The sequence below is a fragment of the Mirounga angustirostris genome, unplaced genomic scaffold (assembly GCF_029215605.1).
Source record: "Mirounga angustirostris isolate CCGP_5_RB_7025 unplaced genomic scaffold, mMirAng1.0.hap1 SCAF_13, whole genome shotgun sequence".
Lineage (NCBI taxonomy): Eukaryota > Metazoa > Chordata > Mammalia > Carnivora > Phocidae > Mirounga > Mirounga angustirostris.
In genome coordinates, this window is record NW_026991721.1 from 88,329,980 (window position 1) to 88,356,025 (window position 26,046).

The 26,046-nt window shown below is 57.4% G+C and overlaps 2 protein-coding genes and 1 long non-coding RNA gene across 11 annotated transcripts in view; 1 reads left to right on the forward strand and 2 right to left on the reverse strand.

Moving 5' to 3' along the window:
- The window catches only part of ST3GAL4 (ST3 beta-galactoside alpha-2,3-sialyltransferase 4), a 35,457-nt gene extending 20,034 nt beyond the window's left edge, over positions 1 to 15,423 (reverse strand). For 2 of the 9 annotated variants that reach the window (XM_064577245.1, XM_064577243.1), the window contains exon 1: positions 5,893 to 5,916. Coding sequence is in view for 1 of the 9 variants with exons in the window: in XM_064577244.1 (XP_064433314.1) it covers positions 5,893 to 5,962; positions 7,148 to 7,200 (123 nt within the window). In the remaining 8 variants the exon portion in view is untranslated. Of the gene's footprint in view, positions 1 to 5,892; positions 5,963 to 7,147; positions 7,235 to 14,019; positions 14,206 to 14,763; positions 15,173 to 15,219 lie in introns of those variants that run through there. The other 7 variants (XM_045894711.3, XM_045894710.3, XM_064577244.1 and 4 more) reach the window with 6 other exon arrangements.
- Positions 15,424 to 15,563: 140 nt separating this feature from the next.
- Positions 15,564 to 23,100, forward strand: LOC135362409 (uncharacterized). The gene is made up of 2 exons (XR_010407037.1): positions 15,564 to 16,190; positions 16,305 to 23,100. It is a non-coding gene; the product is annotated as an uncharacterized LOC135362409 (long non-coding RNA).
- DCPS (decapping enzyme, scavenger) overlaps positions 23,083 to 26,046 on the reverse strand; it is a 37,201-nt gene continuing 34,237 nt past the window's right edge. Inside the window, exons 5-6 of the mRNA XM_045894716.3 lie at positions 25,288 to 25,398; positions 23,083 to 23,500 (exon numbers count right to left, since the gene is read on the reverse strand). Coding sequence (XP_045750672.1) covers positions 23,234 to 23,500; positions 25,288 to 25,398 — 378 coding nt within the window. The 3' untranslated portion in view covers positions 23,083 to 23,233. The remainder of the gene's footprint in view (positions 23,501 to 25,287; positions 25,399 to 26,046) is intronic.

Here is a 26,046-nt window from a genome sequence, read left to right on the forward strand (position 1 = left end):
CAGGTGCCTCTTCTGAAAACAGCGACAGCACCAGCCCTGCCCCGTCCCACACGGTGGCCCCCAGCCAACTGTGGCTGTGGAGTCCTTGCCACGTGGCTGGTCCACACCGAGGTTTGTCGTAAGGGGGAAGCATACACTGGATTTCAAACACTTAGTTAAAAAAAAAAGTGAACTGTCACCTTAAGAATTATTCATACTGATCACACACTGCAGTAATATTTTGGCTGTACTGGGTTAAAATATTAAAATGTATTTCACCTCCTTATTTGTACTTTTTAAAAATGTGGGTAACAACATTTTTTAAGATTTTTATTTATTTATTTATTTTAAGGATTTTATTTATTAATTTGATAGAGAGCACAAGCAGGGGAGCAGCAGAGGCAGAGGGAGAAGCAGGCTCCCCACTGAGGAGGGAGCCCGACGTGGGGCTCGATCCCAGGACCCTGAGATCATGACCTGAGCCCAAGGCAGATGCTTAACTGACGGAGCCACCCAGGCACCCCATAAAATTTTATTTCTTTTAAGTAATCTCAGCACCCAACGTGGGGCTCAAACGCACGACCTCGAGATCAAGGGTGGCATGCTCTTCCAACTGAGCCAGCCAGGCGCCCCTAACTTAACATTCTGTAAGATTTGAAATTACAGATGTGGCTTGCATTTGGGGTTCCCGCTGCATTCCTATTGGACAGCGCTGGACCAGGCCATGCCTGAGATCGGACAGGAAGCTCTCGTAGAGACTTGAAGATGCACTCGCTTCCTGGACTCCATCTCGGGGAGGCTAACTCAGGGCGTCTGGGATGCCTGCAGAGGGCCCCGGTCATTCCGAGGGACAGCCACAGTGAGCACTGTCCCAAGGTCTCAAGTGCGGCAGAGCTGAGACTCCACTCTGCCCTGCATCCGCCCCCCTCCTCCCGGGTGGTCAGCGTTCTGAGTGTGGAGACACAGTTCAAGGTGACATTGTCACCTGACGCGCTGACCCAATCTCATCTCTGCCCACACCCAACCTCGTCCTGACCCTGGCAACTTGCCCCAGTGCCCATGCAGAACCGGCCTCTCAGCTATCCCTCGCACACACACCTGCCCTGGGCCCACGCGGATGGCCACGTCTGGGCTGGCAAGCAGGTCAGAAGAAACTGTCTCCTCTGGGCAAGAGCTGTGCCTGGGGGACTGGCCACTGGACCTGAACCCTGCCTCTGCCGCTTAGAACCCCTAAGCCTCCATCTCCCAATCTGTAGAATGGAGGTAAGGAGCCCCTACCACGAGTTTCGTTGTGCTGGTTAACAAGATAACGGAGAAAAGACACATGGGAAATGCTCCGTGAACAGTAATTATTAGCCACACTCCTTTGTGTGCTAAGTGGAATCCAAAAGCTGCAGCTATCTGGAACGTGGGGTGGATTAAAACATCATTTAAGAAACAGTGTGTTTTTGGGGCGCCTGGGTGGCTCAGTCGTTAAGCGTCTGCCTTCAGCTCAGGTCATGATCCCAGGGTCCTGGGATCGAGCCCCGCATCGGGCTCCCTGCTCTGCGGGAAGCCTGCTTCTCCCTCTCCCACTCCCCCTGCTTGTGATCCTGCTCTCACTGTGTCTCTCTCTGTCAAATAAATAAATAAAATCTTTAAAAAAAAAAAAAAAAAGAAAAGAAACAGTGTGTTTTTGGGCGCCTGGGTGGCTCAGACGGTTAAGCGTCTGCCTTCGGCTCAGGTCATGATCCCAGGGTCCTGGGATCAAGTCCCGCATCAGGCTCCCTGCTCCTTGGGAGCCTGCTTCTCCCTCTGCTTCTCTGTCTCTCATGAATAAATAAATAAAATCTTAAAAAAAAAAAAAAAAAAAAAAAGAAACAGTGTGTTTTAGTCAGTCTGTTCCGTGACCAAAAGCAAAGAAATAAACACTGAACCTTACGAGATGCACAAATGACTATCCATTGAACTGAGAAAGTCCTGGGTGACCGCCAGGTCTCCCCCATGCCTCCTAAACACGCCCTCCCCTCCCCAAAGGTAAGGATTTTAGCTTGCATGCCTCCTCCACTCCCCAACCCCCATTTGAGAATGGAGGCAGGACTGAAGGTGGGGGGTTGGTCAGTGCCAACAGTGTGACATCTGAGTCCTTGTCTGGGCAGGGGTTGACTGAAATGTAAATGGTGGGGGATCTGGAATCACAAGCCCAGATCTCCCTCCCTGGCTTCCCTTGTCCTGGCCACTCTCCCTTCCATGCTGCCCCCAACACAGGGTCCCAGACTACCCAGCCAGGAATCTCCTCTCTACCCCCACACTCGCCTCCTTACCCCATCTTATATCCTTTGGAGCAATGACACCACACCATCTCATGTACTCATGAATCTGTGCGCCCCGAGAAAGCAGGACTTCGTATGGCCCACAGTATCTCCAGCACCAAATTTAATACCTGTTGCATGGTAGGTCATTGACAAATACCGAAATGAACGGATGTCTAAATGAATGAGCAAATGAGCAGAACAAGTGTGGACAGAATGTTTCATCAAGTTAAAGCATCCCAGACCCTTATTTTGCGAAGACCTGAGCACCCAAGGCGCCAGGGGCTTGCTAGAGGTTCGGCTTGGGAGCCCGCAGAGCCACCAAGTGCCACACTTTTTGCTAAACACACGTGGCTATGCCCACAAGCAAAGCCTTATCACCGAGAAGGCGTGGTTTCTGAAGAAGTGGCTATCACCACCTTTGACTCCCCTGAATCACTACCAGCTTCAGGGCTACGGGACCACACAACGAGCTGCTATCAACCAACAAAGCCGGCGTGGTCCCAGGAGAGCTCCAAGCTTGAAGATGCCGTATTACCCAGGAAACCTCACGTCCTCCTTCTTTTTCCCCAAGAGGGCCAGCCTGAGCCAAAACCCCAGCCACCCCTCCCCAGACCCCCAAGCACCTTCGGCATCCTGGAGGCAGAGGAAAGGGGTCTGGACACAAACCCAACGTCCGACCCAGCCTCTGCAGTCACAGGCCGGGCGTCCCTGGACAAGGTCCTACATCTCTTGGGGCCTCAGATTCCTCCTCTGTGAAATGCAGGTCACGAGGGCAAGTTCTGGGAGGTGTGTGAGCCTCGAAAGCTATCCTGAGATTGAAAGCCTGGAGCCGTAGTACAAGCCAGGCCGACACCGGGCACTCGGCAAACAGAAGCTGCAGGGACCCCAGCGCACGGCAGCTCCTCTCCACCCAAGGTTTCTCCATCCCAGCAAAGGGTGGGGTCCACTGCTGTAACCACAACCGTGCTCCTCCCTCCTCCTGGCTGCTGGGCCATCGCACACACGACACAGGATGCACGCGGCTGCCCAGGGAGACGGGGAGAGACACTGCCACCGAGACTCTGCCCCGCACTAAACTCGGGCCCCGTGTACTGGCCAGACTCTAGGTGCATTGCTGGGGTGTGAGGAGCATAGGGTGGGAGGGAGAGAGCAGGCCTCACCGGAGAAGCGCCCTCTCTCTGTCTCTCTGGGTACATCATGTCCTTGAGATGGTGCCCAGGCCCCTGCTCAGTTCCACCTGATAGCCATCCCAAAGGGATCCAGATGGGCCCCCTCCACTGGCCAACACCCCCTTTCCGTAGCAGCTCCAGAAGCAGTTATTTCCTCCTCACTTATTTCCAGAGGGATGTTCCCTCTGCTGGTTGTCCCCTCTCTAGGGCAGGTGCTCCTCAAGTCCCCAAGCAGGGACAGTGCAGGGCCATGCTCAGTCCTGGGACCTCGAGGGAGGTGAATACAATCCCAGCTCTGGCCCAAGCATGGCGGCTCTCAGCAAGGCTGTTCTGGAGCATCTGGAACAGCAGGGAGACCTCTCTCCCCTGGCGATGCACGCTGCCCCACAATGGCGGTCTGGGAACAGGGAGGTTTTGGGGTGTCCGCAGGGGAGAACCCCCTCCTGAATTCCCAGTAGGAGCCCGAGAGAGTCAGAGGAGCTGAGGGTGGGGCCCGGGGACAGAGGAGGTGCTGTGTGTATATGCTGAGGTGGACGGCGTAGCACCTGGCGCGGGGGCCCTGAAGGAGAGATGCGACCAAGGAGATGGAAAATCAAGACTCCCATTCCATGCAGTAGGCTGTCCCCTGGGAAGGGCGAAGCCAGTAAGGCGGGCCCTTTTAAGATTGGTTCACATCAGTAAGACCTTCAATGAACCAACTCTCCTCCAAGAAAAAGGTTGGCGATGAGGTAAGGGGAGGGCTGGCTAGCATTCTAGGTGCTGCTGGGGAAGGTACTGACCCTGCGGGGGAAGCAGTGGTCCGTCAGGGCAGAGCCCAGAGCAGAGCAGGTAGGAACGCTGGCTGGAGGGCTGACTGATGTTATCAGAGGTGATCCAGGCCCACCTCTGCCCCCGGAGCTCCCCCACAGGGTAAACATGCAGCCAATCAGTCTGAGTGCCCACAGCCCACAGCCCAGAGCCAGGAGGCACCAGGAAGACACTCTGAACCCCTTTTCAAGTCCACCCCGAGCTCTAGTCCGCTGGGGCCCTCCCATGTCAAAAACCTACAAACGCATCTCTATAAAAGCACACGGCTCTCTGCTCAAACACAGGCACGCCCAAACCCAACACTGGAAACGCACAGGAATGTAGTGACCCCTATCCACACATGCACACAGCCCTCACTCCTTCTCCTTCCCGCCCCATCCCCCTGACATACAGCTTCTGAGGTCTGCTGGGCCTCCTCGGCCAGGGCGCTCTCTTCCCCCATCCTGTGGCAGAGGGCCCTGCCCAGCTGGCTTCGGCTTCAACTTCAACTCCCGCTCTAGCCCGTTTGTTTGTCAGGCTGCAGGTCCCTGGAGCTATCAGCCAGCGAGCAGGAGCTTCCAGAGGAGCGGGGAGTGGCTAAGCCAGCCCTCCGGGGATCCCTTCACCTCTTAAAGTTGGGTAAAGAGAAACCCTGGACTCCTGGCCCTCGGCCGGGCCAAGCCCAGCTCCCATGCTCAGAGGTACTCAGGGAGGTGAGACTCGGGGAGGGGGGCTGCAGGGAAGCAACTGGGAGGAAGATTCACAGCCTCGTAACGATGTCCCCAGAGGGGCTGGGGACTGTCCCGGGGCAGCCTGGGACCTCGGTCACTCATGGGCCAGAGGGAGCTGCCCCACTGGAGGGCACCCCCACCCGGCACCCTCACTCACCATCCTCCTGGCCTGGTCTCTTTGCTCGGGCACCTAACCCTGATCCCTCGGAGAGGGACTGTCCTCCCGGCCCACCCACCCCCACACACACAAATGGGGAAACTCCTAGGCCCTCCCCTAGCCATCCCCCTGCCCCGCTCAGGCCCTTCTCATCTCCAGCCCTGAGGCATTAACAATTTCAGGATCATCCCAGACCTGGGGGTGGTGGTGGGAGGGCAAGGCACAAGATGCTCAGGGCCTGGGGACTGAGGATTCCAGAGTCTAGGGCTCGTTCAGCAGGTTTGGGCTTCGCTCACACCACCTCTCCACCGAGCTATGGCTCAGGTCCTATAGAATACCTCCTGGGCAGACACCCTAAATCTAACTGAGGGCGGTGCCAGGGGTCAAGCCAAGTGCCAGAGCGCCCAAACTCTGGGGCCTTGCCAACAGATCCTCCCCCAGGCCTTTTAGGAGTCTTCCTTGTTTTCAGGTTCGAAGAATACAGCCCTGCCACGGCAACCTGGGGTCAAGCACTGCCCTTTGGGCCAAATGGAATCCAGAGGCTTTTTTCAAGGAAGCCTGGTGCCAGAAAAGGACTCGGGGAAACTGAGGCCCAGGGAAGACGCAGACCCTGAGAAAACCCAGGAGACCACGCAGCCACGGGGGCCTAGGCCCCACCTGAAGTCCCCACGGGTCCTCCTGCCCTCTTCCAAGCATCTGTTTTCTCCTGCCCAGGAGCGGGCAGGATCAGGGCCCTGGGACAAGGTACCTCCCACCCCCAAGCCTGGCCGGCTCACCTGGCCTTCCCCGCCTGTCAGTCCAGCTGTTCCGGCAAGAGAACATTTTCTTCTCACTCTATTTGGACAGCTGCAGGGATAGTGATGGTGGGAAGAGAATGTCTGATTACTGAGAGGGGGGCAGGGCAGCGACAGGGCCACAGGGCCTCCGACGGAGCGAGCAGAGGGCTGGGGCTGGGGGGAGGTCCTGGGTGGGAGGCAAGGCGAGGGTGCCAGGTGGGGCCTGGAGTAGCCCAACAGGGTACCTACAGGGAATGGCTGCCATTCACAAAGAGGGTGGCAAGAGGGGCTCTGGAGCCTGGCCTTGGGCCTGGAGTAGTGAATGGAAGCCCAAGAGCAAAGGAAAAGAATGACTCCCTTCTTTATGGAAAGTGCTCAGCTACAGGGTGGGGCTAGGGATGGCCCCTCGGGCCCAACCCCAAACCCTTCCTCTCAGACACATCCCCAGCCCCTCCTCAGCCGGTCTGGGGCTGGTGGGTGGGGCTCAAGGAGAGGAAGAGGATGCATCAAGTGGGCAAAAGTCAGAAGAGCCAGAGACCCAGCTCCTTCCCACTCCAGGAGGCGGCAAGCAGAATTGTGGGGTCAAGACACACAGGTTTCCTCCTCTCTCTCCTTCCCAGTGGTCTCTCATTCCCCTTCCCTCTCCTCCCTGTCCCCGTCCCCTTTCCGGCCATCCTGTCCTGGTGTCTCCCTGTCCCCATCTCCACCTCCTCCTGCCTGCCTCCCCCCAACTCCCCACCCTCGGGTTATGTAAGGGGCCTGAGAACAACACAGACGGAGCTTTGTTGTCAAACCAAATCCATACGGAGCCGGAATCAGCCAACGCAGCTGTTCCCCATTCCGTCCGCCTTGGCAGAGTTGAGACGCTGGGCAGGAAGCCCCCACACGCCTCCATTTTGGGAGGTGGGGGGCAAACGCTGGCCCGAGGGCCCCCAGGCAGCTAAATGGGTGGCCAGAGATCAGTCATTCTTGCGTGGGACCACAGCAGGGGGCCAGCTGGCCCTCAAGACAGAACAGAGCCCTGTGCGAAGCCAGGGTCACGAGGACCACAGAGAGGAGAGCTCTGGGCTAGAAGCAGGCCTAGAAGGGGGGACACAGACTCACACAGGCCCACCCGTGTTCTTGTCCACACGCGGATGCCTGCCCAGGCTCGCTCTCTCCTGCACAACCCACGTACACACTCATCCACACACTTAGAGTGCACATACACACACACACACCCCGGGCCCAAGCACCACACACCATATGTGCTCACCTGAAAGGTGTCTGAACAGAAATCTCCTCCCTGCTCTGACCAGCCTCCTCCATCCCAGCAGGTCCCTCCCGGGAAAGGGCCAGAGCTCTGGAGAGAGGAGGGCGGAGGGCAGAGGTCAGAAGCCAGAGAAGCTCCACCAGCCGGCTCATCTTCGGAGACCCTCAGGCTCCCGGACGAGGTCCCACCTTCCTGCCCAGGAGGATGTCCAGGCAGGTGGGTGAGGGCCCAGGGAGCCGAGCTGAAATTCACTCTGAGTCTGCTTTGCGCCGGCCCTGTCCCTTCCCCAAGCCCAGCTGCTGGGAGAACCATGTCCCTCGAAAACGCTGGAGCTGCCAAAAACAGCAGGGGCTCCGGAGCCTCCACTGGCAGGGTGCCTCCCCGGCCCCGGAAGTCCAGCCGCCATGTCAGGACCACTCGGATGTTGAGGCACAGGGGGCGTGGGGGACACCGGATGACAAGAGGGGAAAGAAGAGGGGTCAGACGCGAAGGGAGAGGGAGGAAGAGGGAAGAAAGGAAGGCAGGAAACAATCAGATAAAGAAAAAAATGGGCGCCCGGGTGGCTCAGTCGTTAAGCGTCTGCCTTCGGCTCAGGTCATGGTCCCAGGGTCCTGGGATCGAGCCCCGCATCGGGCTCCCTGCTCCGCGGGAAGCCTGCTTCTCCCTCCCCCACTCCCCCTGCTTGTGTTCCTTCTCTCACTGTGTCTCTGTCAAATAAATAAATAAAATCTTTAAAAAAAGAGGAGAAAAAGGACCAAGGAACGGACCAGCAGAGAAGGGGGACAGTGATGTGGGGAGCAGGGTCCACACAGCCCGGGAGGACGGGCTCCCCCTCTCCAAGAACACACTCTGCCCTGCCAGGCCCGGGCTAGCGTCCCCCGAGGACAGGGCCAGTCCAGGAGAAGCAGGATGGCAGTGGACGTTTCCAGAGCGCGTCCTAGGGCACCTGGTCCTCCATCAGTCCTGATCGGCCATGCTCCCTGGGGGTGTAGCCGCGCCCGTCCTGGTTTTGGGGGCCTGGATGACGTCAGGACCTCAGAGAAAGGAATGAGGTGGGGGCAGGGTGTGGACGGAGGGGCAGAGGGACCCAGGGTCACTCCTGCCTGTGGGGAGGAGACGCTGGGGGCCCTTGAACAGCAAGTTACCTTTTTGAGGCTCAACTCCCTCATTTGCAAAAAGAAATCGTTACAGAGCAGGTACCGTGTGCCATCCCGGTGCCAGGTGCTAGGACACCGCGGGGAGGAAGGCAGTCGTCGGTCCTGCCCTACGGTGACCTCTGAGGCCGCTCTCAACCTGCAAATGTTTACCTCCCCTGGGCCTCCCAAACCTGTGAGGTGGGGCCGATGCCATGAGCCCAATTCACAGACGTGCTGAGGGAGCATAATGACCTGACACCTGCCCGAGGTCACAGACCTGGGAGCAGACGGAGAGGAGACAAAGAATGCCATGAGCAGTGGCTCCTGCCCGGCCACCTGCCCCTGGCCGCCAGGCCCGCCGTCAGACACTCTTCAGCATCTGGGCAGATGGGCAGCATCTGGGCCGAAGACTCTGCGCACTGGGATGTCACTGGAAATGCCCTCTCGTTCAGAAGCGTGGGCTCCTGGGAGGAGGAACGCGAGGGCCCGAGGCCAGGCAGCCGGGAAAGGAGACAAGCAGGGCACCTCCACCACACCCCCCAGAGCACGGCTCCCCCCCACCCCCGGCCCCGCCTGCGGCAACAGTGGGAGCAGTGGGGGCGCGCGGGGGGAGGTGGCAGCGTGCTGGGCAGTCCGGCAGGCTTCCGAGAGCAGAGCCTCGGGTAGGATGCTGAAGGACACTTGCCATTTAGGAAGGTGGTTACCAATGGCACCCAAGCCATGGGGAGGGGGGGCAGACAGAGCAAAGAGGAGGAGATGAGAACACACGCGGCATGCTACTGGGAAAATAAAAGTCTTGATGGGGTCGAATGGGTGGGCAGGGGGGTTCAAGTAAAACTCTATAAAGCCCAGAAACCCTCTGTCCTACTTCCAAATGAAATTTTATGTGGAAGGCCAATATGGAGAAGGCATCGAAGTGCGGTTGTTTGGGTTGAAGCAAGAACAGGGGTGAACCCCACCTCCTGAGTGGACACCAGAGAGGGACTCCACTCCTAGGGGCACCTCGCTTGGCCCCAAATGGGAGGAGAGGACCGATGTCAGGACAAGAGGGGAGATGAGGACCAGTCTGTGCAGGGACCTCAAGTTCGGGCTGAGGAGGGGAGACAGGAGCGGGAACGGGACCAGCTGCACCCAGGGTGGGTGGAATGAGGGGCAGGCCCTCCTCAGGGGGCAGACCCCTGCCCATCCCTACCTGGGGCTCCTACCTGGGGCTCCTGCTTGCCTCTCCAGCTCATGGAGAGACCCCGGGGGAAGCAAGGCAGCAAGCTGCCAGGCCAGGCCCTTCTCTGACAGACAGCTCACCTTTCCAAAGGGCAGCTTTCTTCCTTTGCCTCAGGAAAAGGAGGAAGGAAAGCAGGAACACAATGAAGACAAAGAAAACCCAAGGTACCTCTTCCATTCATTCATCAAACAAATATTTACCGAGCACTTATTATTTGCTATGCATCATTTCAGCCATGAAAAATACAGCAGTGAACAAGATAGGTTCCTGGAGCTTACACTAAAATCCTAAAATCTCGGGGGAGAAAATACCTTAAAAGTTTTCAAACCTGCTCCAAACCACCAACATGCCCCGCCTATGCTTGCATCTCCTTTGGACTGTCCCTGTCAAGGTCACCGGTCTATGCCTAAACATCTTCGACGATGGGGAACGTGCCCCCTCCCCAGGCAGAAGCACGCTCCCGAAATCTCCAGCTGGCCCCACTGAGGACCCTGCTGGCATCCCTCCCCACCCGGCCTCGGCAGAGCCTGGGGCAAGGGAGTCAACAGAGCATCAGATGCACTGTGAGAATGTGCAGGTTTTATTGTATATCAACACAAAACAGAAGGAGGCCTCGCTAGTTCTGCTCGTTCTGAGCCAATGACCTGGGACCAAAGGAAACAAGCAGGCCCCGTGCTCACCTGTCCAGAGCTCCCAGGTCCCTCAGCCTCTGCCGCCGGCACTGCCCTGCTCGCTTCCCTCCCAGAAGCCTCTGGCAGTGGTCCCCAGGGCGTGCCCTCGCTGGCCCCCACTTCTCTCCTGCTGTCCCTTCCAACCAGGCCTCCCTCCCCCAGACCTGAGCCACCTGCAAGGGGGCGGGTGGGGGGCGGGTGCTGGCAAGGCAGAAGGGAAGCTCACCCCGAGGACTGAGAGCTGCTCTTGGAGAAGCCAGGCCAGGACGGGTGTCAAGGAGGACCCGGAAGCAAAGGATCCCTGCCTGGCAGGGATCTGGGGATGCCAGGTCCTGGACCCTGGAAGCAGCCACTTTGGCCCAGGTCCCCGAGCTCTGGGACCTGGAGGGGCCTTCCCCTTCCCCACGTGTCACCACGGTGGGCGGCTGAGGCCTTGCAGCCCTGTGGGCGGCAGCCGGGGAGCCGCATTTCCAAAGGAATACAAGCCGGCAGGAGGGCCAGATGGAAGCAATTACGGGGGGAATCGGGAGAGGTGGGGGCCAGGAGGGGCGGGGAGGGAGAGAGGAGAGCCCTGCCCCGCCTGACCACAGAGGGCTGACAAGCAAAGCGCCTGCACTCCAGGCCAGGGTGCTGCAACGCGCGGGGCGACACGTGGGGTTCGGGTCGGCACCAAGAACTCTGGGCTGGCAGGCTGAGGTTGTGGTCTGCCCTGTCACCGACGCACTGTGGCCTCGAGCCAAGTCCTTCACACCTCTGAGCCTCTTCAGAGACCAAAGGACGGAAACTGAGCTTGGGGGAGCAGCGGAGAGCAGGTTTCCAAAGCAGGCCTAGATACAAGTCCCCGCTCGGCTGCTTAGGAGCTGTGACCTTGGCCAAAGTTTCAACTTCCAGAGCCTCCATTTCTTCATTGATAAATGGGCTGAATGAAAGGTGTGCGTGAGGCTTACCCAAAGGGATGGAAATAAGTGCACAGCATGCCTTTTTTTTTTTTTTCTTGTTAAGTTTATCGGGCCAGACTTCTAAGAAGTGCTTGATAGATACGTGGTAAGTACTTGTGTTATTTGCTAAGTCTTTTTTATTGCAAGGACAGGTGTTTACAGAGGCTGCACGGGCAGAGGACACAGGGCAGATGGTGGACACAAGGAACGTTGCTACAGCCCCTGGAAACCACCCCCTGCAGGAGGGTTTGGATCCAAGGCAGAAACAACAATGTGCAGGGCCAGCACTCTGCAAACGGGTCCCTGTCCTCTCCAGCCACCACCATCCTCCCCACCCCACCCGGGGAAGCCAGATCCGGGAGCGCCTGACCCACTGGGCTGGGCTGCAGAGGGAAAGTCCAGGCAGGAAGAAGGAACCGTCCTACCACACGAGGACAGCTGCTTCTAGGCTTCTGCAGCCCTGCCTTGCCACACTCGAGGCCCAGGTAGACACTGAGGGCTTCTCCAGGCCTGCACCTGCCCTCGGCCCTAGCAGCAGCCCCTCCTCCATGCTGGGCAGAAGCCGGGGCCTCAGATTCTAGAGTCGGCCCAGCATCTTTCTACAGGACAGCTCTGCAGGGCTGGGGTGGGCAGAGAGAGAGTCAGGAGCTGCCTGTATGTCTCCTGGTCCCAGGCAAGGGGCCAAGACCAGAAGAAAACCTGCAGTTCTGGACGCTTGAAGGTCCCTCTCACCCTGGAAAGCAACCGACCCCACGCAACCCGTTGGCAGAGCTCAGCCCCGTGCTGGGCTCGGGGGCCCCAGTCGGAAGCCCCGTGGCACGTGGCTGGGGCCCAGGCATCACATTCACTGCGCTCCCACTTGCGGCTACATCCAACCACTCCCCCATCTGCAGCATAGTGTTACACATACACAAATACATTGGGAATGCGGCTGAGGTCAGGGGTGATTCTGAGGCCGGGGGTGGCCGGCAGCCCACCCAGGGGCCCTCTGAACACTCACACAGCAGTGCTGAGCGCCTCTGGGAAGGGAGCCCCGAAGGACAGAGGGAAACAAAGGACCACAGCCTCCATCCTTTTCTGCCTGCTCTCATCCTTTTCTGGAGGCAACCAGAGGTTTCAGGTCAAGGTTCCAGACCCTGAGAAGGAAGGAGGGCCCAGGGCGGGGGCCGGGGGGAGGGGGGGAGGGAAGGCCCAGATAGCTGCTGCAGGGGGGAAATGTCTCACGACAGGGCAGCTGAGGAGTCAGCATGAGGGAGCAAGTTCTAGAAGTTTTCTGGGGGCCCTCCCCTCACTACCTGATCACCCCCCTCTCCAGAGCCCAGGGTCCATCTCTGGGGGCTCGGGAGCTCAGTGAGGTTCTCGTGCCTGCCTTGATCCCCATCTGCGGACCAGGCCCTCAGCCTCTGGAATGTTCTGTGACACTGATCTGGAGGGTCCCTTTCAGGAGGCTGGAGCTCTCCCTCCCCTGTGGGCTAGAACCATTCTGTATTATTCTAAGGTAGAGTGACTCCTTCCCCCAGACAGAAAGTGTGAACCATTCTGAGAGGGGGAATTCATAACACCACCGGGGCAGCCTCTCTGAGGTGAGACCCAGAGAATGTGCCCAGATAGGGTCCGAGGGGGCCCTCAACGTAGGGCAGATGCCAGGCCAGCATGGGGTAACTACAGAATGACCACAGGTGAGGCTGGAACAGCGAAAGGGGGTCTGACGCCTCTGCTCCTGCTGGGGACTTCCCCCGGATTTGTTACAATTCCAGAAAGGATCAGATTCTTGGTTCTACCCAGAAAACTGGATCCTTAAAGGGCTGGGAGGGTAAAGGGGCCAAACAAATCTGTTTCTGGGGAGTGGGGAGTGAGTCACTGCTTTGGGTAGAGAAGGGGGTGAGGGAGAGAAGGGAAGGCAGCCTAGAAGGCGCAGAGGGCTTCCGCGGCCCTGGTCTCTGCTCCCAGGAAAGAGGGTCCCTGCTGTCCGGGGCTACAGAGGCCATCTTAGCCCACAGTCCCAGCAGGTGATTCTGACTTCCCCTTCCTAAATTCTTCCAGCTATGCTCCCCTCCTAACTCCCTCAACTTGGGCTGGGGAGAGGACGGGGGACTGGCCCCAACTCCTACAACCCCTCTCTTGCAACCCTTGATGAAACCCAGGGCCCACTGGACAGCCGAAGATCTCCCACCCAGCGCAGTGATGCTGAGGGACGGTACAGAGAGTACTCGGTGGAGACAGGAGCAGAGCAAGGTCAGAGCGCCACCTCGGCCCAGGCCCACCCGCTCCCAGCAAAGAGAAAAGATGACCCACAGGGTAATTTCTAGCCCCCCCAATAGCTGGCGCCTCCCAGGCACCCTCTCTGGAATTAGGGGGCAGCTCTGGAGGGTAAGTAAGAGTGTGGAGTGTGACGGGGCGCCTGGGTGGCTCAGTTGTTAAGCGTCTGCCTTCGGCTCGGGTCATGGTCCCGGGGTCCTGGGATCGAGCCCCGCGTCGGGCTCCCTGCTCAGCGGGAAGCCTGCTTCTCCCTCTCCCACTCCCCCTGCTTGTGTTCCCTCCTCTCTTGCTGTCTCTCTCTCTCTGTCAAATAAATATATAAAATCTTTAGGGCGCCTGGGTGGCTCAGTTGGTTAAGCGACTGCCTTCGGCTCAGGTCATGATCTCAGGGTCCTGGAATCGAGTCCCACATGAGGCTCCTTGCTCGGCAGGGAGTCTGCTTCTCCCTCTGACCCTCCGCCCTCTCATGTGCTCTCTCTCTCCTCTCATCCTCTCTCTCAAATAAATAAATAAAATCTTTAAAATAAATAAATAAATAAATAAATAAATAAATAAATAAATAAATAAAAATAAATAAATAAATATATAAAATCTTTAAAAAAAAAAAAAGAGTGTGGAGTGTGGAAGGAACATCACTAGCAGTACTTACATGCCTCTTCCTTTGTGCAGGTAGCTTTCAGAGCACTTCACACATATCAACGTATTTAAAATCACCCTGGCAAATACCACGGCCACGGCCACGGCCCCGGCCCGGAGGTGGCCGCTCAAGAGAGAGCAGCATCGGCTTGTGCCTCGTGTGACAAGCTAGCCCGCACCAGGCCCCGCTCCCCAGGTTCTGCGAAGAAGAAGTCAGCCTGAGCTTGGCTTCCTGGCTGGGTCTCCCTCCAGTGGTGGAAAGCACACCCTCCCCTGAGGAGCCTGTGGGGGTGCCAGCCTGTGGGTGGCCATGAGGTCAGACAAGCTCAGCTGAGCACCTGAACACTGCCTACACCCCCCCCCCCACGCCCAGCCTTCCAGAAGGAGCCCCCTAAGCCAGGCCCTCAGGACCGGGTCTGTGGAACAGGGGAAGCAGCCCCAGTGGATCAGGCCTCCGATGGCCCAGACGGAGCTCACCCCCAAGACTGGCAATGGAGGGGGCAGTTGCCGGCAGACACGTTGGCAACTGTGGGAGGGCCGGAAGGTGCCTGCCGGCAAGGGCCCCCAGGCGGCAGCCCGCGCCCACAGCGGGGCCCGGGGGTCCTGTCGCGTCTGTACCCCACCCTCACCCCAGCCCCAGCCCTTCCCACTGTCCACCACCCCGGCAACTCTGAGGCACAGGGGCCTAGGCCCGAAGGCCTCCACAACGGGGACCTGGTATCCCGGGCACCGCCTGCCTGCAGCTAGCAACTCCCACCTTTGGGCTCTGCTTAGCGACCTTGGAACTCCTGCACACGATGGACCCAGCAAAGCCTGTCACCTCTAGCCAAGCCAGCCCACCGATCTCCTGGACTCGATGGGGGCGGTCGTGCGAGACAGCAGGGCTCAGAGGATGCTGAAGGTGGGGACGCCTCTTGAGCGGGGGCGCAGGGGTGGGGGCTAGAAACTTTCCGGAGAAGAGGACCAGCCGGGTGGCTCACTCCAAGGGAGTGAAGAGCACCGGCTTCCCGCGAAAATGTGGTCCAGAGAAAGGGATCCCCGGGCCGCGGCCGCCCCACCCCGGCCGGCCCCGCGCTGCGCCCACGTGCCGGGCCGACCACCTCCCCCGGCCGCGGCGACGCGGGGCGAGGTGGGGGGAGGACCAGACAGCCGGGCCCCCGCGGCGCTCCCGCCCTCCCCCCGATCGCACGGGGACCGGCCGCCGCGTACTCACCCTCGCGGGTGGAGCGGGGCGGGGCACGACACTTCCGCGCACAGCTCCGATCCGCTAGGCGCACGGGCTGGCGGCGCGGCGCTGGCGCGGCGGCTCCGCTCGGCCGGGTCCCTGTCCCGGGCGCGGGGCCGGCCTGCGAGCGGGCAAGTCCGCCTGCGGGGAGGCGGGGGCCCGGGCCCGGGCGGGGGGCGGGGAAGGGGCCGGACACGCTTGCGCACACGGCCCGGGAGCCGACTCCGGGGAGCGCGCGGGCTGGCGGAGGAAGGGCGGGGAGGCGGAGGAAGGGCTGGGGCGCTGCCGCGCGCGGGCGGGGCTGCCGCCCGCCGGCCTGGGACGCTGTGGGAGCCGTGGAGACCCGGGGCGGGGAGGGGGGGAGGCCGGCGGCGGGGCCGGGGAGCTGGGGCGCGCGGGGCGGGCGCGGAAGGGCGGAAGGGGAGGCCGGATGGGGTGAGGGTAGAGCCCGGGCGGGCGCCGCCTGTGAGTGGCGCCAGGATGGATGTGCCCAGCGCAGCCTCCGCGCACTCTCCTGGGAACAATGAGACCCAACAAAGGGTTCTCGGCTCTCCCACGTGGTGAACCGCGTCCGTTGCTCGGCAAAGTGAGGCACGGGAGGGGGGGGGGGGGGCCTTGTTTCGGGAGCGCACCCCCTCCCCAGGGCCCCGCGGCCAGGTGCGCTGGACCTGGCCCTGGACCTCTCCTCTGCCCTCGTCTGCACCTGCAGCTCCCAGACCGCTCCCTCTGCCGCCCCTCTTCTGCACACCGATTTTGGCCTTGAGAAAGCGTCTCAGTTTCTGTTCCTTACAGAAGGCGCCAGGCACGCTGTCGCCAAGGGAAACCCCATCAGGCTCCTGACCCTACTTCCTTGGGCTCAGACATCCCCATCAAGCCTGGAAACCGCGCAGGCCCAGAACCCGTAGTCCAGAAATTACCCCCCAGGAAACCCCCAGCGCCCGAGGCACTCTCTTTCATAGGTGAGTGGATCTTCCATAGGTGAGCGGTGTTTCCTGAGCCCCTCGTGGGAACAGCCTGGTGCTGGGGGGTCTGGCGGCTCCCAGGAAAGTCTAAGACCTGGTCCCTGTCTCCAGGAAGTTTACCCAGAGAGAAGGCTCACAATGGACTTCTGCTCAAGAATAAGGCAAGACCGGAAGTGACTAAGTGTAAGGTGTTGGTAACCGACGGTAAGTGCGAAGGGGGTTCAGAGAATGAAGATGAAACTGGAGGGCCTGTTTGTTGAGAACAGATACCTCAGGAGGCTGTGCAGGAGCAAAGTGGAGAAGGCTTGGGTGAACAGAGTCAGCCTCCAAGTCCTTCCACAGGTGACTGTTCCGTTCTAAATCACACCTTGCACTGACAGATTCTTTCTGCATCCCACCAATGTCTAACTTAGTTATGTTTGAATGGTGCCGTTGGCTTGGTCCATCAAGCATTCAGTCAACAAAGACTTACTGCATTTAGCTCCAGGCCTAAACTAAGCTTAGCTAGGTAGAAAGAAGCCAGTGACTAAAGCCCGTGCCCTGAGCGAGTCAAGGGGAAAAGGGGGATATCGTCCCTGGTTCACAGGCAGGAAAACTGGCCCAAAGAGAGTCAACAGGTGCCCAAATCACCAAGGTGAGTCTGGCCAAGCTGAACTGAGAATCGACCCAGCTTCTAAACTTTGCTGACCCTTTGATGAACTAGATCTAAACACGGTTTGCAGTTCTTGCCATGAGCCATGTAAACTCTGCCAGAGAACAGAACTGAACAGAACTGAAGGGCCAACTCTCACTCCCGGAGACCTGACTCCCAAATCTACCTCTGTCACTACATTGCTTTAGTTTTCTTACTAGAAAAAAAATGGAAATAACTGTGTTTAGTCAAAGTTACTGTTGGTATTAAATTAGGCAGTGGCCTGAAACTTGGCTCTGAAAGTATAGTGTGCATGTAAGTGTGCATTATCTTATGCAGGTGGCATCCCTTCTTGAGCCTATAGAAGTAGTCAGATCTTGGGGCGCCTGGGTGGCTCAGATGGTTGAGCGTCTGCCTTCGGCTCAGGTCATGATCTCAGGGTCCCGGGATCTAGTCCCGCATCGGGCTCCCTGCTCCTTGGGAGCCTGCTTCTCCCTCTGCCTCTCTCTCTCTCTCTCATGAATAAATAAATAAAATCTTAAAAAAAAAGAAGTAGTCAGATCTCCTCCCCTCCCCGCCCCCCAGGGCTTATCCCAGGTTACTGGGCGCCCAGAAGCTAACTGTACTCTGACTCCTCCCCTCAGGCCCCAGTGTGCTTACTCATGATCTTTCCCCTTCGGTTTCTTAATGGCACAACCAGATGCTTAGCTAGCTGCCTGGAAGCCATATGATCAGTGGGGCAGGAGGGAAGCAATTCTGGGGCCTTTTGGACCCTGGGCGAGGGGTTCTGGAGCCATCTGAGCACCACCCAGCTCCTTGACCCCTTGCAGGACACTGCAGGTTGCTCAGCAAGAGGCAGTGTGATGAAGCCAGCAGGGGTTTGGCTCCTTGGGACTGTTCTCCCCGCCAGCTAGCTGCGCCAGGGACAGGACAAGACGACCTAAGGAGCCGCCGTCTGGGTCCTGGTCCCGTTTGGAGCCGAGCTGCTTCCGTTCCTTTTTCCTCTGCCTCCCTTGACCTCTCTGGTTCTGTCTCCACGGTGGAGGAAGTGGGGCAACCAGACGGGCCTCAGGGCCAGATGCTTGTCGGGGAAGCCGTGGCCCCGGAGGCTCCTCCTTGGCAGGCGGTGGGTAGGAGGCCCGGAGCTGCTCGACAAATGTGCCTCACAGGCTTCTGGCTCCTACCAGAACGCCACACATGTGCCCCGTTAGCATCCTGCCCACCAGGAGGAGGGAACAGCAAGATGCCTTGTGAGGAAGAAATAAACCCAATCCAGCATCTCAGACGCTTTTAAAAATAGCAACTCTGGGAGGGTATTTCAGCTCCTATTTTTATCAGATTTATATGGCCGGACCATAGAGCTGAGCTGTTCCCAGGGTTCTCAATAGCAAGCAGGGGACATCACCGTTGTAGTCTTAGAAACCTGCCGCTAGGCCAAGGCATTCCAGGAACCTTTAAGCTGGAGGAGATCCCAAGAAGTCATTGCGTGCAGCCCTTGCCTCTGCTTGGGGCCACAGTCAATTAACCACAGACAGTTTATGGCTTGCTTTTTGCTTAAGAGTCTCTTGGTTTCTGTGCCTCCACACTGCATAATCTAGCATTTCACAGCCCTTCTAATCAGAAGTTCTTTTTAATATATAGCCCAAATATCTCTGGTTACATCCTTCTCACAGTAGAAATAAAGCTAACGTTTACCCAGTGACGACTATGTCCAAAAAAGGCTCGTCTTTAATCCCCACAAAACCCTTCATGGTGGGCACTCATCATTCCTAATTTGGAAGCAGTTAGGTAACTTGCCCACGATCATACCTGGGGGATGGTGCAGATTCTATGCCAAAGCCACCAGACCACACTGCCTTCCAGACATTTGTCCTTCGCTTGGACTTTCATTTCTTCATCATGGTCCTGAAGGACGAACTGGCCAGTGTTGTCATTGTGCACGTGTGTGTCATGCCAGAAGCTTGGCTCTAGATCCCAGCGTGCTGAGCCATGGTCCCCCGAACTGCCTGGCCTCTGTTTGTCAAACGTAGCCTAGAAATTTGCCTTCTCTTTGCATTTGCCTTCTCACAGCCCCCTCTGCTTTATTTGAAGGCATTCACCACTCTTGTAATTACTTTGTAATTAATGCCTGTGTTCCTCACTAAATCATAAGCTCCATGTGAGCTCTAGCTCCAGATTCTTACTTAAAAAAAAAAAAAAGTCGGGAAGATGTGCAAAACATGGGCGTTGAATTGAAACACTTTAAACGGATTCAGTCCCTGCTTATTTTTTAAGTGGTTAGAACATGGTAACTTCAAGTCTGTGTAGATTTCAGAATCCAGTATCGTTTCACTAATAATAGCACTAGAACAAACACAGGGTTGCCAACATTTATTTTGCTGAGTGAGGATATTTTAAAAACAACTACCACCAATGACTACCATCTTCTTTAAAAAAGGACATTTTAACATCAATATATACATGTTTGGAATGAAGATTTTCGTCCTTTCTGAGAAGGAAGAGTTGGCCGACCTACATTAGTTGATTCAGAGAGAAAAGAGATACACTAAAATGTTTTGGATATGGAAGTATTACAAGAGAAACAATTTCAAATATTACTTTGTATGTAAATGTGTCTCGATTTGTTTCTCAGTTCGGGGCTCTGTGTTCAGCTTACATGTCCCATTTGTTCCGAAATGTTATTTTTCTCCGTGTCATGAAGGAGTGTTGACAAATCCAGGACACTCAGCAATTTCGCTCTGTGAGGAAACTTTTGGGCAAAATGAAAGGAGCCAAGGAACAATAGCAGTCATTCTTCCTTCCTTCTCTAGCCACGCCGAGGAGAGAGTGGGCCAAGTACTGGGGGCCGACAGCCAGTTGTGGACATGTCCAGGATTTTCCCGGGCAGGGTGCTATCTCCCCTGCTCCAGCAGGGCAGGGACACAGGCACGCACGGGGAGGGCACGCAGTCAAACACAGAAGACTTTCTTGGCAACACACGGGACAGATGTATCATGCTGCCAGAGAGGGGCCAGCGTTTGCTAGCTGGTTAAGGTGGGGTCGAGGGCCCCTGGATCTTGCTCAGGAAGCTTTCTCCGGGGAGGCAGGATGTGGGGTTCTTCAAAGTGACATCCAGAGGAAAGCTAGGGCAGGGGCGCCTGGGTGGTGTGGTCAGTTGAGCAGCCGACTCTTGGTTTCCGCTCAGGTCATGATCTCAGGGTCATGAGCTCGAGCCTCGCGCTGGGCTCTGAGCTCAGTGCGGAGTCGGCTTGGGAGTCTCTCTCCCTCTCCCTCTGCCCCTCCCACTCATGCCCTCTCTCTTTCTCATCTCTCTAAAATAAATAAATAAATAAATCTTAAAAAAGAGGAAAGCTAGGGCAGAGAGGGGGTAGGTAGCTCTCACTCTGTATCCCCTGGACTGAGAAGCAGGAGACCTCGATTGAGTGGAGCTCCTTTACTTGAGAGGAAAGCCCTTGCTCGGGAGGTGACCCAGTTGCTGTGACCTGCTCCAGGCCCATGGGGCCTGTGGTGGCGGGAGCTGCACTTGGACCCCTGTGGTCCCTGGGAACACAGACTCCCTAGAACTGACAGGAAGTGGTATGTGGTCAGAAAGCATGGGCCTTCGAGAAGAGGCCCTCTGGCAGTTCAGATGAGGTGTAACAGAGCGACTGACCCCTTGACTCGGCCAGTTCCTCTCTGCAGCTGGAGGCCCCAGGATGCAGGTTAAGACGGGGTTGCCTCGAAGACAGTCTCATGCGGTGGCGAGGGCAAATAGGTGTATGTCACACAGGGACCCAGCAGGATCCATTTCATGCCTCACCACACATCTGACCAGCCGTTCCCTGGAGGAGAAGTAAACACTCGTGGGCAGGGACACTGGCCACTGCGGGGGCCTTTGGGGGCATGAGGCCAAATTCCTGAGGTCGCTTCTCCCAGAGCAGTTTGCAGCCTGCAGGGCTGTTCTCTGGGCCTTAGTGACTCCGGCTTCAGGGGCCACGGGAGAAGTGACCCTCTTCCCCTCTGAAAGCAGAGTTCATCCTGACAGAGGAGTGCCTCCCAGCAGTACAAAAGAGCAAAGCCTTTAGAACCTCTCTCTAGAACAGCTCTTACCTACGGCCTCGTCCTACACTCTCCCAACCCACGGAGCCACACTCCCAGAGGGTACAGGTTGGTGGGTCTTCTTGATCTTCCTGTCCCCAACACCACACTGCAGTGCCGGCCCATGCAAGGTGTTTGGTAGAGACTTGATGGATGGGTGAGTAAGCCTGAGAGGAAGGAGGAGCGATGGGACAGATCACGCTGGGGAGTCAAGTCTGGGGAGGCAGGGAATACCTTGGCAGGGCTTAGTCCCAGCGAAATAGAGACCCTGGTCCCCTGAGAGGCTCCCCAGCGGTCTTTTGGGGTCGGGATTTGCCACGGGCTCATCTTTTCCAAGCATGCACCCGTGTGTGAAGCCAGATGAGAGCCCCACCAGCAGAACCTGATCTGTCAAGGAGAAAAGGATGCTCCCGGGATTGGGTCCCTCTGCTCTGTCTGCAAGGAGGGGCCTCTCTGGGTTGGCATCCCCTCCACTCCTGCTCCCCTCAATTATCTTTGCGACAGTTCTTGTACATGGACAAAACCGGCCAGGGGTTCTCTTAAACTAGCCGCTGCTTCATCTCTTCCTGGTGGGGGGGAAGGCAGCTCCCACCCAGGGCCACCCCTCTCCCTGTAACCAGCCCCCTTTGGCCTCACCCCCGTATTCCACTTAGGCTGTCGCGCGACAGATGCGCAGGTCAGCTATCCCGCCGAGCACTGAGATTCCACAAGCACACTCCGTTGGTCTTCCTAGGGGAACCTTGTACACCAGCCCCTCCCACATACCTGTTTTCAAGGTAGCTTCCCAAGTGCTGCCTCTTTCTACTCCTACGGTTCGCTTGGCTGGCTGCCCCAGTAGCCTGGAGGGGAGGAGCTTTGTTTTCCCAACAGTTAAAGCATGGCCTGGCTTAAAAGGCGATCCTTTACCAGACGTAAGTCAACGTTTACCAGAAAGCAACACTATCACGCGTTACATTTACACAGCAGGACACTTTGTGGATCCTCATCCCCGCTCTCTTTTACAAAGAAACAGGCTCAGGACACGTGGGGTCTGGTCCAAGGTTATGGGGTGAACGTCACCTCCAGGGGGAGAGACTTCGGTTTGTTCACCACTCACCAGTCTCTAGGGCAGTGCCTGGCCTGCAACGTGCATTTGACTCTGAATTGTCTCCTGGCTCTCTCAGTCCAGGAATTGCAGAATACAGGCCATCCCTGCCTTATGCTGCCCTCTTATCACTTAGCAGAACCCAACATCCTGTCCCCCCTGAGAAAGCCTCCCGAGGAAGCACGGTCCAGCGGGGCTGAGGGACTAACGAGCAAATCCCAGCCCCTCTCCGCAGTGTAGTATACCTGTCCCCGTGCTGAAATGAGTGCCTCATGTATCCAAGTGCGTACCCTCACGTGTGCACCCTGACGTCACCCTTCCCAGATTAAGTCCCCGAAGGCTCCCTAAGGCCACCAGCCTAAGACACTCTTAAGTCCCTTCCTGGCCTCCGGATTCTACGAACAGGGACCTGTGTCGCCGGTCACACCTCGAATCCGAGCCCCTCGGAGCTCTTGTCCTCCACCACGACCGTATCATTTTGCCCTTGATGGGCTGTTTTGTGTTTGGCCTTCTGGCTGTTCTATGAGCTTGTTTTGTCTTCCTCCCTAGATAACAAACTCAAGGCCAGGGGCTCGCTGACCAAATAACAGAGGCAAAGGCAAGCTTTTTTGAGCTTGCATCATCTGATTCTTATTAAAACCCTCCCATTTCCAGGCAGCAATCCTTTATCCTTGTCAACAAGAAGTTTATCAGCGGGGCTGACTTACAGGCTGAAGGTGTGATCTCAGTTCTGGGGAGGGGAAGAGGAAGCACTGTCAAAAACACTCTGTAGATTATTTCCAGAACGTTTTTGTATTTGGTTTTTGTGGGGAACTCCCAGACACATGGGCCTTGAACACCAGGAGGAAGATAGAGCAAATGGGAAGAAGGAAGGGGGAGGTGAGAGCAGAGCAGGAAGGACCGAAGACAGGGAAAGGCACCGTCAGATTCGGGACACAGAAATCACCAAGGATGGTGTTTACTGGGATTTGGAGAAAGCCCTTGGCACACATCCGGGTCAGCTGAAGCCAGCACCCCAGACTTGGCTCCTGTACCAGGATCTTCCTACCCTGTTCTGCCGGCACCACCTGCCTCCCCAGTCATCAGTCCACACCAAAGGGGACTAATACTTTATTCACATACTAGGAATAAGCCAGTACAAAATACATTTTTTAAAAAATTCACTTGGTGCTAAAAATCCCGAAGTCTCTCCCCAGCCCCCCGACCCCACACATCTGTGTTCTTCGCCGGACAGCCCCCGGGCCGGACTCAGCTCCTCTGGGCCTCCTGCAAGAGCTCGAGCAGAGCGTCATCGGCCCTGAGGGCGAAGGTGAGCGTGCGCTGCTGGTAGTGGGCCGGGTCACGCTCCAGGTTCTCGATCACACCCGCCAACAGATGAGCCCGCTCCACCCCGGAGCCGGGGGCCTCGAAGCCCAGGGCCGTGAAGTGCACGTGCAGGTGGTAGTAGGACGGCAGGTAGTGCAGGTACACGCGGAGACGGTCTCCGCTCACCTGGTAGCGCTGCAGGATGGCTTCCTGATGAGAAGGGGGGGGTGGCAGGAAAGGGGTCACTGTGCCGCCCACGGGCCCTCCTCTGGCCCTAATCCCCGGCTGGCCTCTGGACGGCTGACAAAAGCCCTCCAGACAGCCCTCGCCACAGTTCGCTGCAGGTCCCTGTCTTCCATTCTAGGGACTCAACACAAGCAGGTGACAGTAGCAAACAGGGGCTTTTCTCCCAAGTGAAGGGAACTGGGGCCTCCGTTAAGGTTCCACACTCCAACCTCGATAAAACACTGAAGCTCCCCAAACAGTCGCTGCTGGGAATCTAGAAGTCCCAGTGTCTAAGGACAGGCCCCAGATGTCTAAGACTATGGGGACTGTCCTCCCCCTGGATGACTGATGCCGACTTAAGTCACTGAGTAGGTGGGAAGGGGGCCTGTATCCCCTCTTAGCATGGAACAGAGTGGAGCTGGGGAACAAGGGTGACAGGGATGGGGCCGAGCTGAGGCCTGGTGGAAGACAGAGCATGGGGGAGGGCACATGGGAAGAGCTGCCCCTAGAAGACCCAGGGAAGATCTCACTAGACTCCCGGTAGAAGAGGAAAGCATTAACTTTGACCCCGGCTCCCTCTGCCCACCCCCCACCTTGCTCAGGGGTAGGGCTGTTTCTACCAAACTCCCGTTCTGGAGCCTCCAAGGCTTGGCATTAACAGGAGACTCTGATTTCCACTGTGGGCGAATTCCTGAGGAGGTCAGAGGTGAGGAGAAAAAGACGAGGGCCTCAGTGGGCTCAGAATACACCCCACAATTACATCAGTATGGCTGGCCTGTCTGGGCGAGGCTGCCTGAGCTGCCAGAGCAGGTGGAAGTGTAGGCCCAGCATCTCCCTGAGAGAGACACCACTCTGCCATCCAGAGGCTGTTGCAGGAGAGAAACGAATTACTCCACTCAGAGACGGGTGGCCAGAGAGGCAGCGATGTGGGCCGGCAGGAGGGAGAAGGCCAGGTAGGGCGCAGTGGCGGGGCAGCTGGGGTCCAGAGGTAGCAAGGAGCGGATCCAGGAAAGCCCTTCCCCCCAGGCCTGCGGCAAAGCCACCGAGAGCAGCTCTCCTGGCCGGGCACCCTGGTGCCTGCTGGGCCCTGGCTCAGGGCAGCATCTTTGAATTCTGAGTGGAAAAAAGACTGGGAACCACCCCACAGAATGGGATTTAGCAGCATCCCATCCACATACCGAGGCCCAGGCAGGTGAGATGATGAGTCCTGCCCAGGGTCACTCAGGTGGTGAGGGTCAGAATGCCAGAACCAAAACCACGAGCCCAGATTCTAGACCCTCTTCCCTTGCCTCCAGGGCTCCTCTAATTTCATGTGATCCAGCAGATATCCCTGTACAAAGTACCCCAGAACGCCAGGTGCTATAGAACTCAGGCTCTGGCCTCAAGGCAGAGGAGGAGGTACAATGTGCACACATCGGAGCTGGGGACCCATCTGCCCAAGAAATGCATCTGCCACGATGTGGCTGTCATGAGCAGACACAGGGGATCCTGGGAGAAGAGGGGGGTCTCAGAAGAGACCTGCAGGAGAAAAGGCAGGGAGGCAAAAGCGGGAACCCAGGCAGAGGAAAGGCGGCTTAAAGCAGAGCTGGAGGGGAAGGGCAGGACCAGGAGTCCATGTGAAGAGCCCTCGTGGGGTCCTGGGACGGGCAGCCAGAGAGAAGCCCCGTTCACAGATGGACTTCCAGGAAGGGTGAAGAAGTGGCCAGGGAACACACCGGAATAAGAACAGAATTCCTCTGGGCTTCGGTGTGGATTTGGCCAAGGCAACTCACCTGGCCCTCCCGGAGGATGTTCCTGAGCAGCGGCAGGTGCTCTGGAGTGAGGTCCCGAAGCGATCGGATGCCCCGGCGATGGCAGATTGCAATCAGGTACAGGTCATCGAGCTGCGCAGAGATCGGCAGGGGTCAACCAGGCTCAGCGGCGGACAGCGCCAGGGGAGGCTGCCAATCCTAGAATCCCTCATAGAAGCCAGGAACCGCCTGGCCCCAGGCCTGCTTCAGTGCCAGCCACAGGCGATCCCGGGGAGCCCCCGGCAATGGGAGCTTCCACATGCCTGGGATGCGTGGGACAACCTAAGGACAGAACTTCTGTTTGTTCTTGCTACTCAAGAACACCATATGGGGGGGCGCCTGGGTGGCTCAGGTGTTAAGCATCTGCCTTCGGCTCAGGTCATGATTCCAGGGTCCTGGGATTGAGCCCCACATCGGGCTCCCTGCTCCGCGGGAAGCCTGCTTCTCCCTCTCCCACTCCCCCTGCTTATGTTCCCTCTCTTGCTGTGTCTCTATCGAATAAATAAATAAAATCTTTAAAAAAATAAAATTAAAAAAAAGAATATCATATGGGAGTATTTATATACTCACAGAGCTGATGGAGGGGGGATGGGAGAAGGTTCAAGAAAGTGCCAAGGACAACTCTTTCCCTCCAAGAGTTTATGGGCTAACAGCATGTACATAAGTAGCTACTACAAGACATAAAGTGATAAAAGTACAGGAAAAAAAAGGAAAGACTATCTAGCTAGGTTGATCCAGACA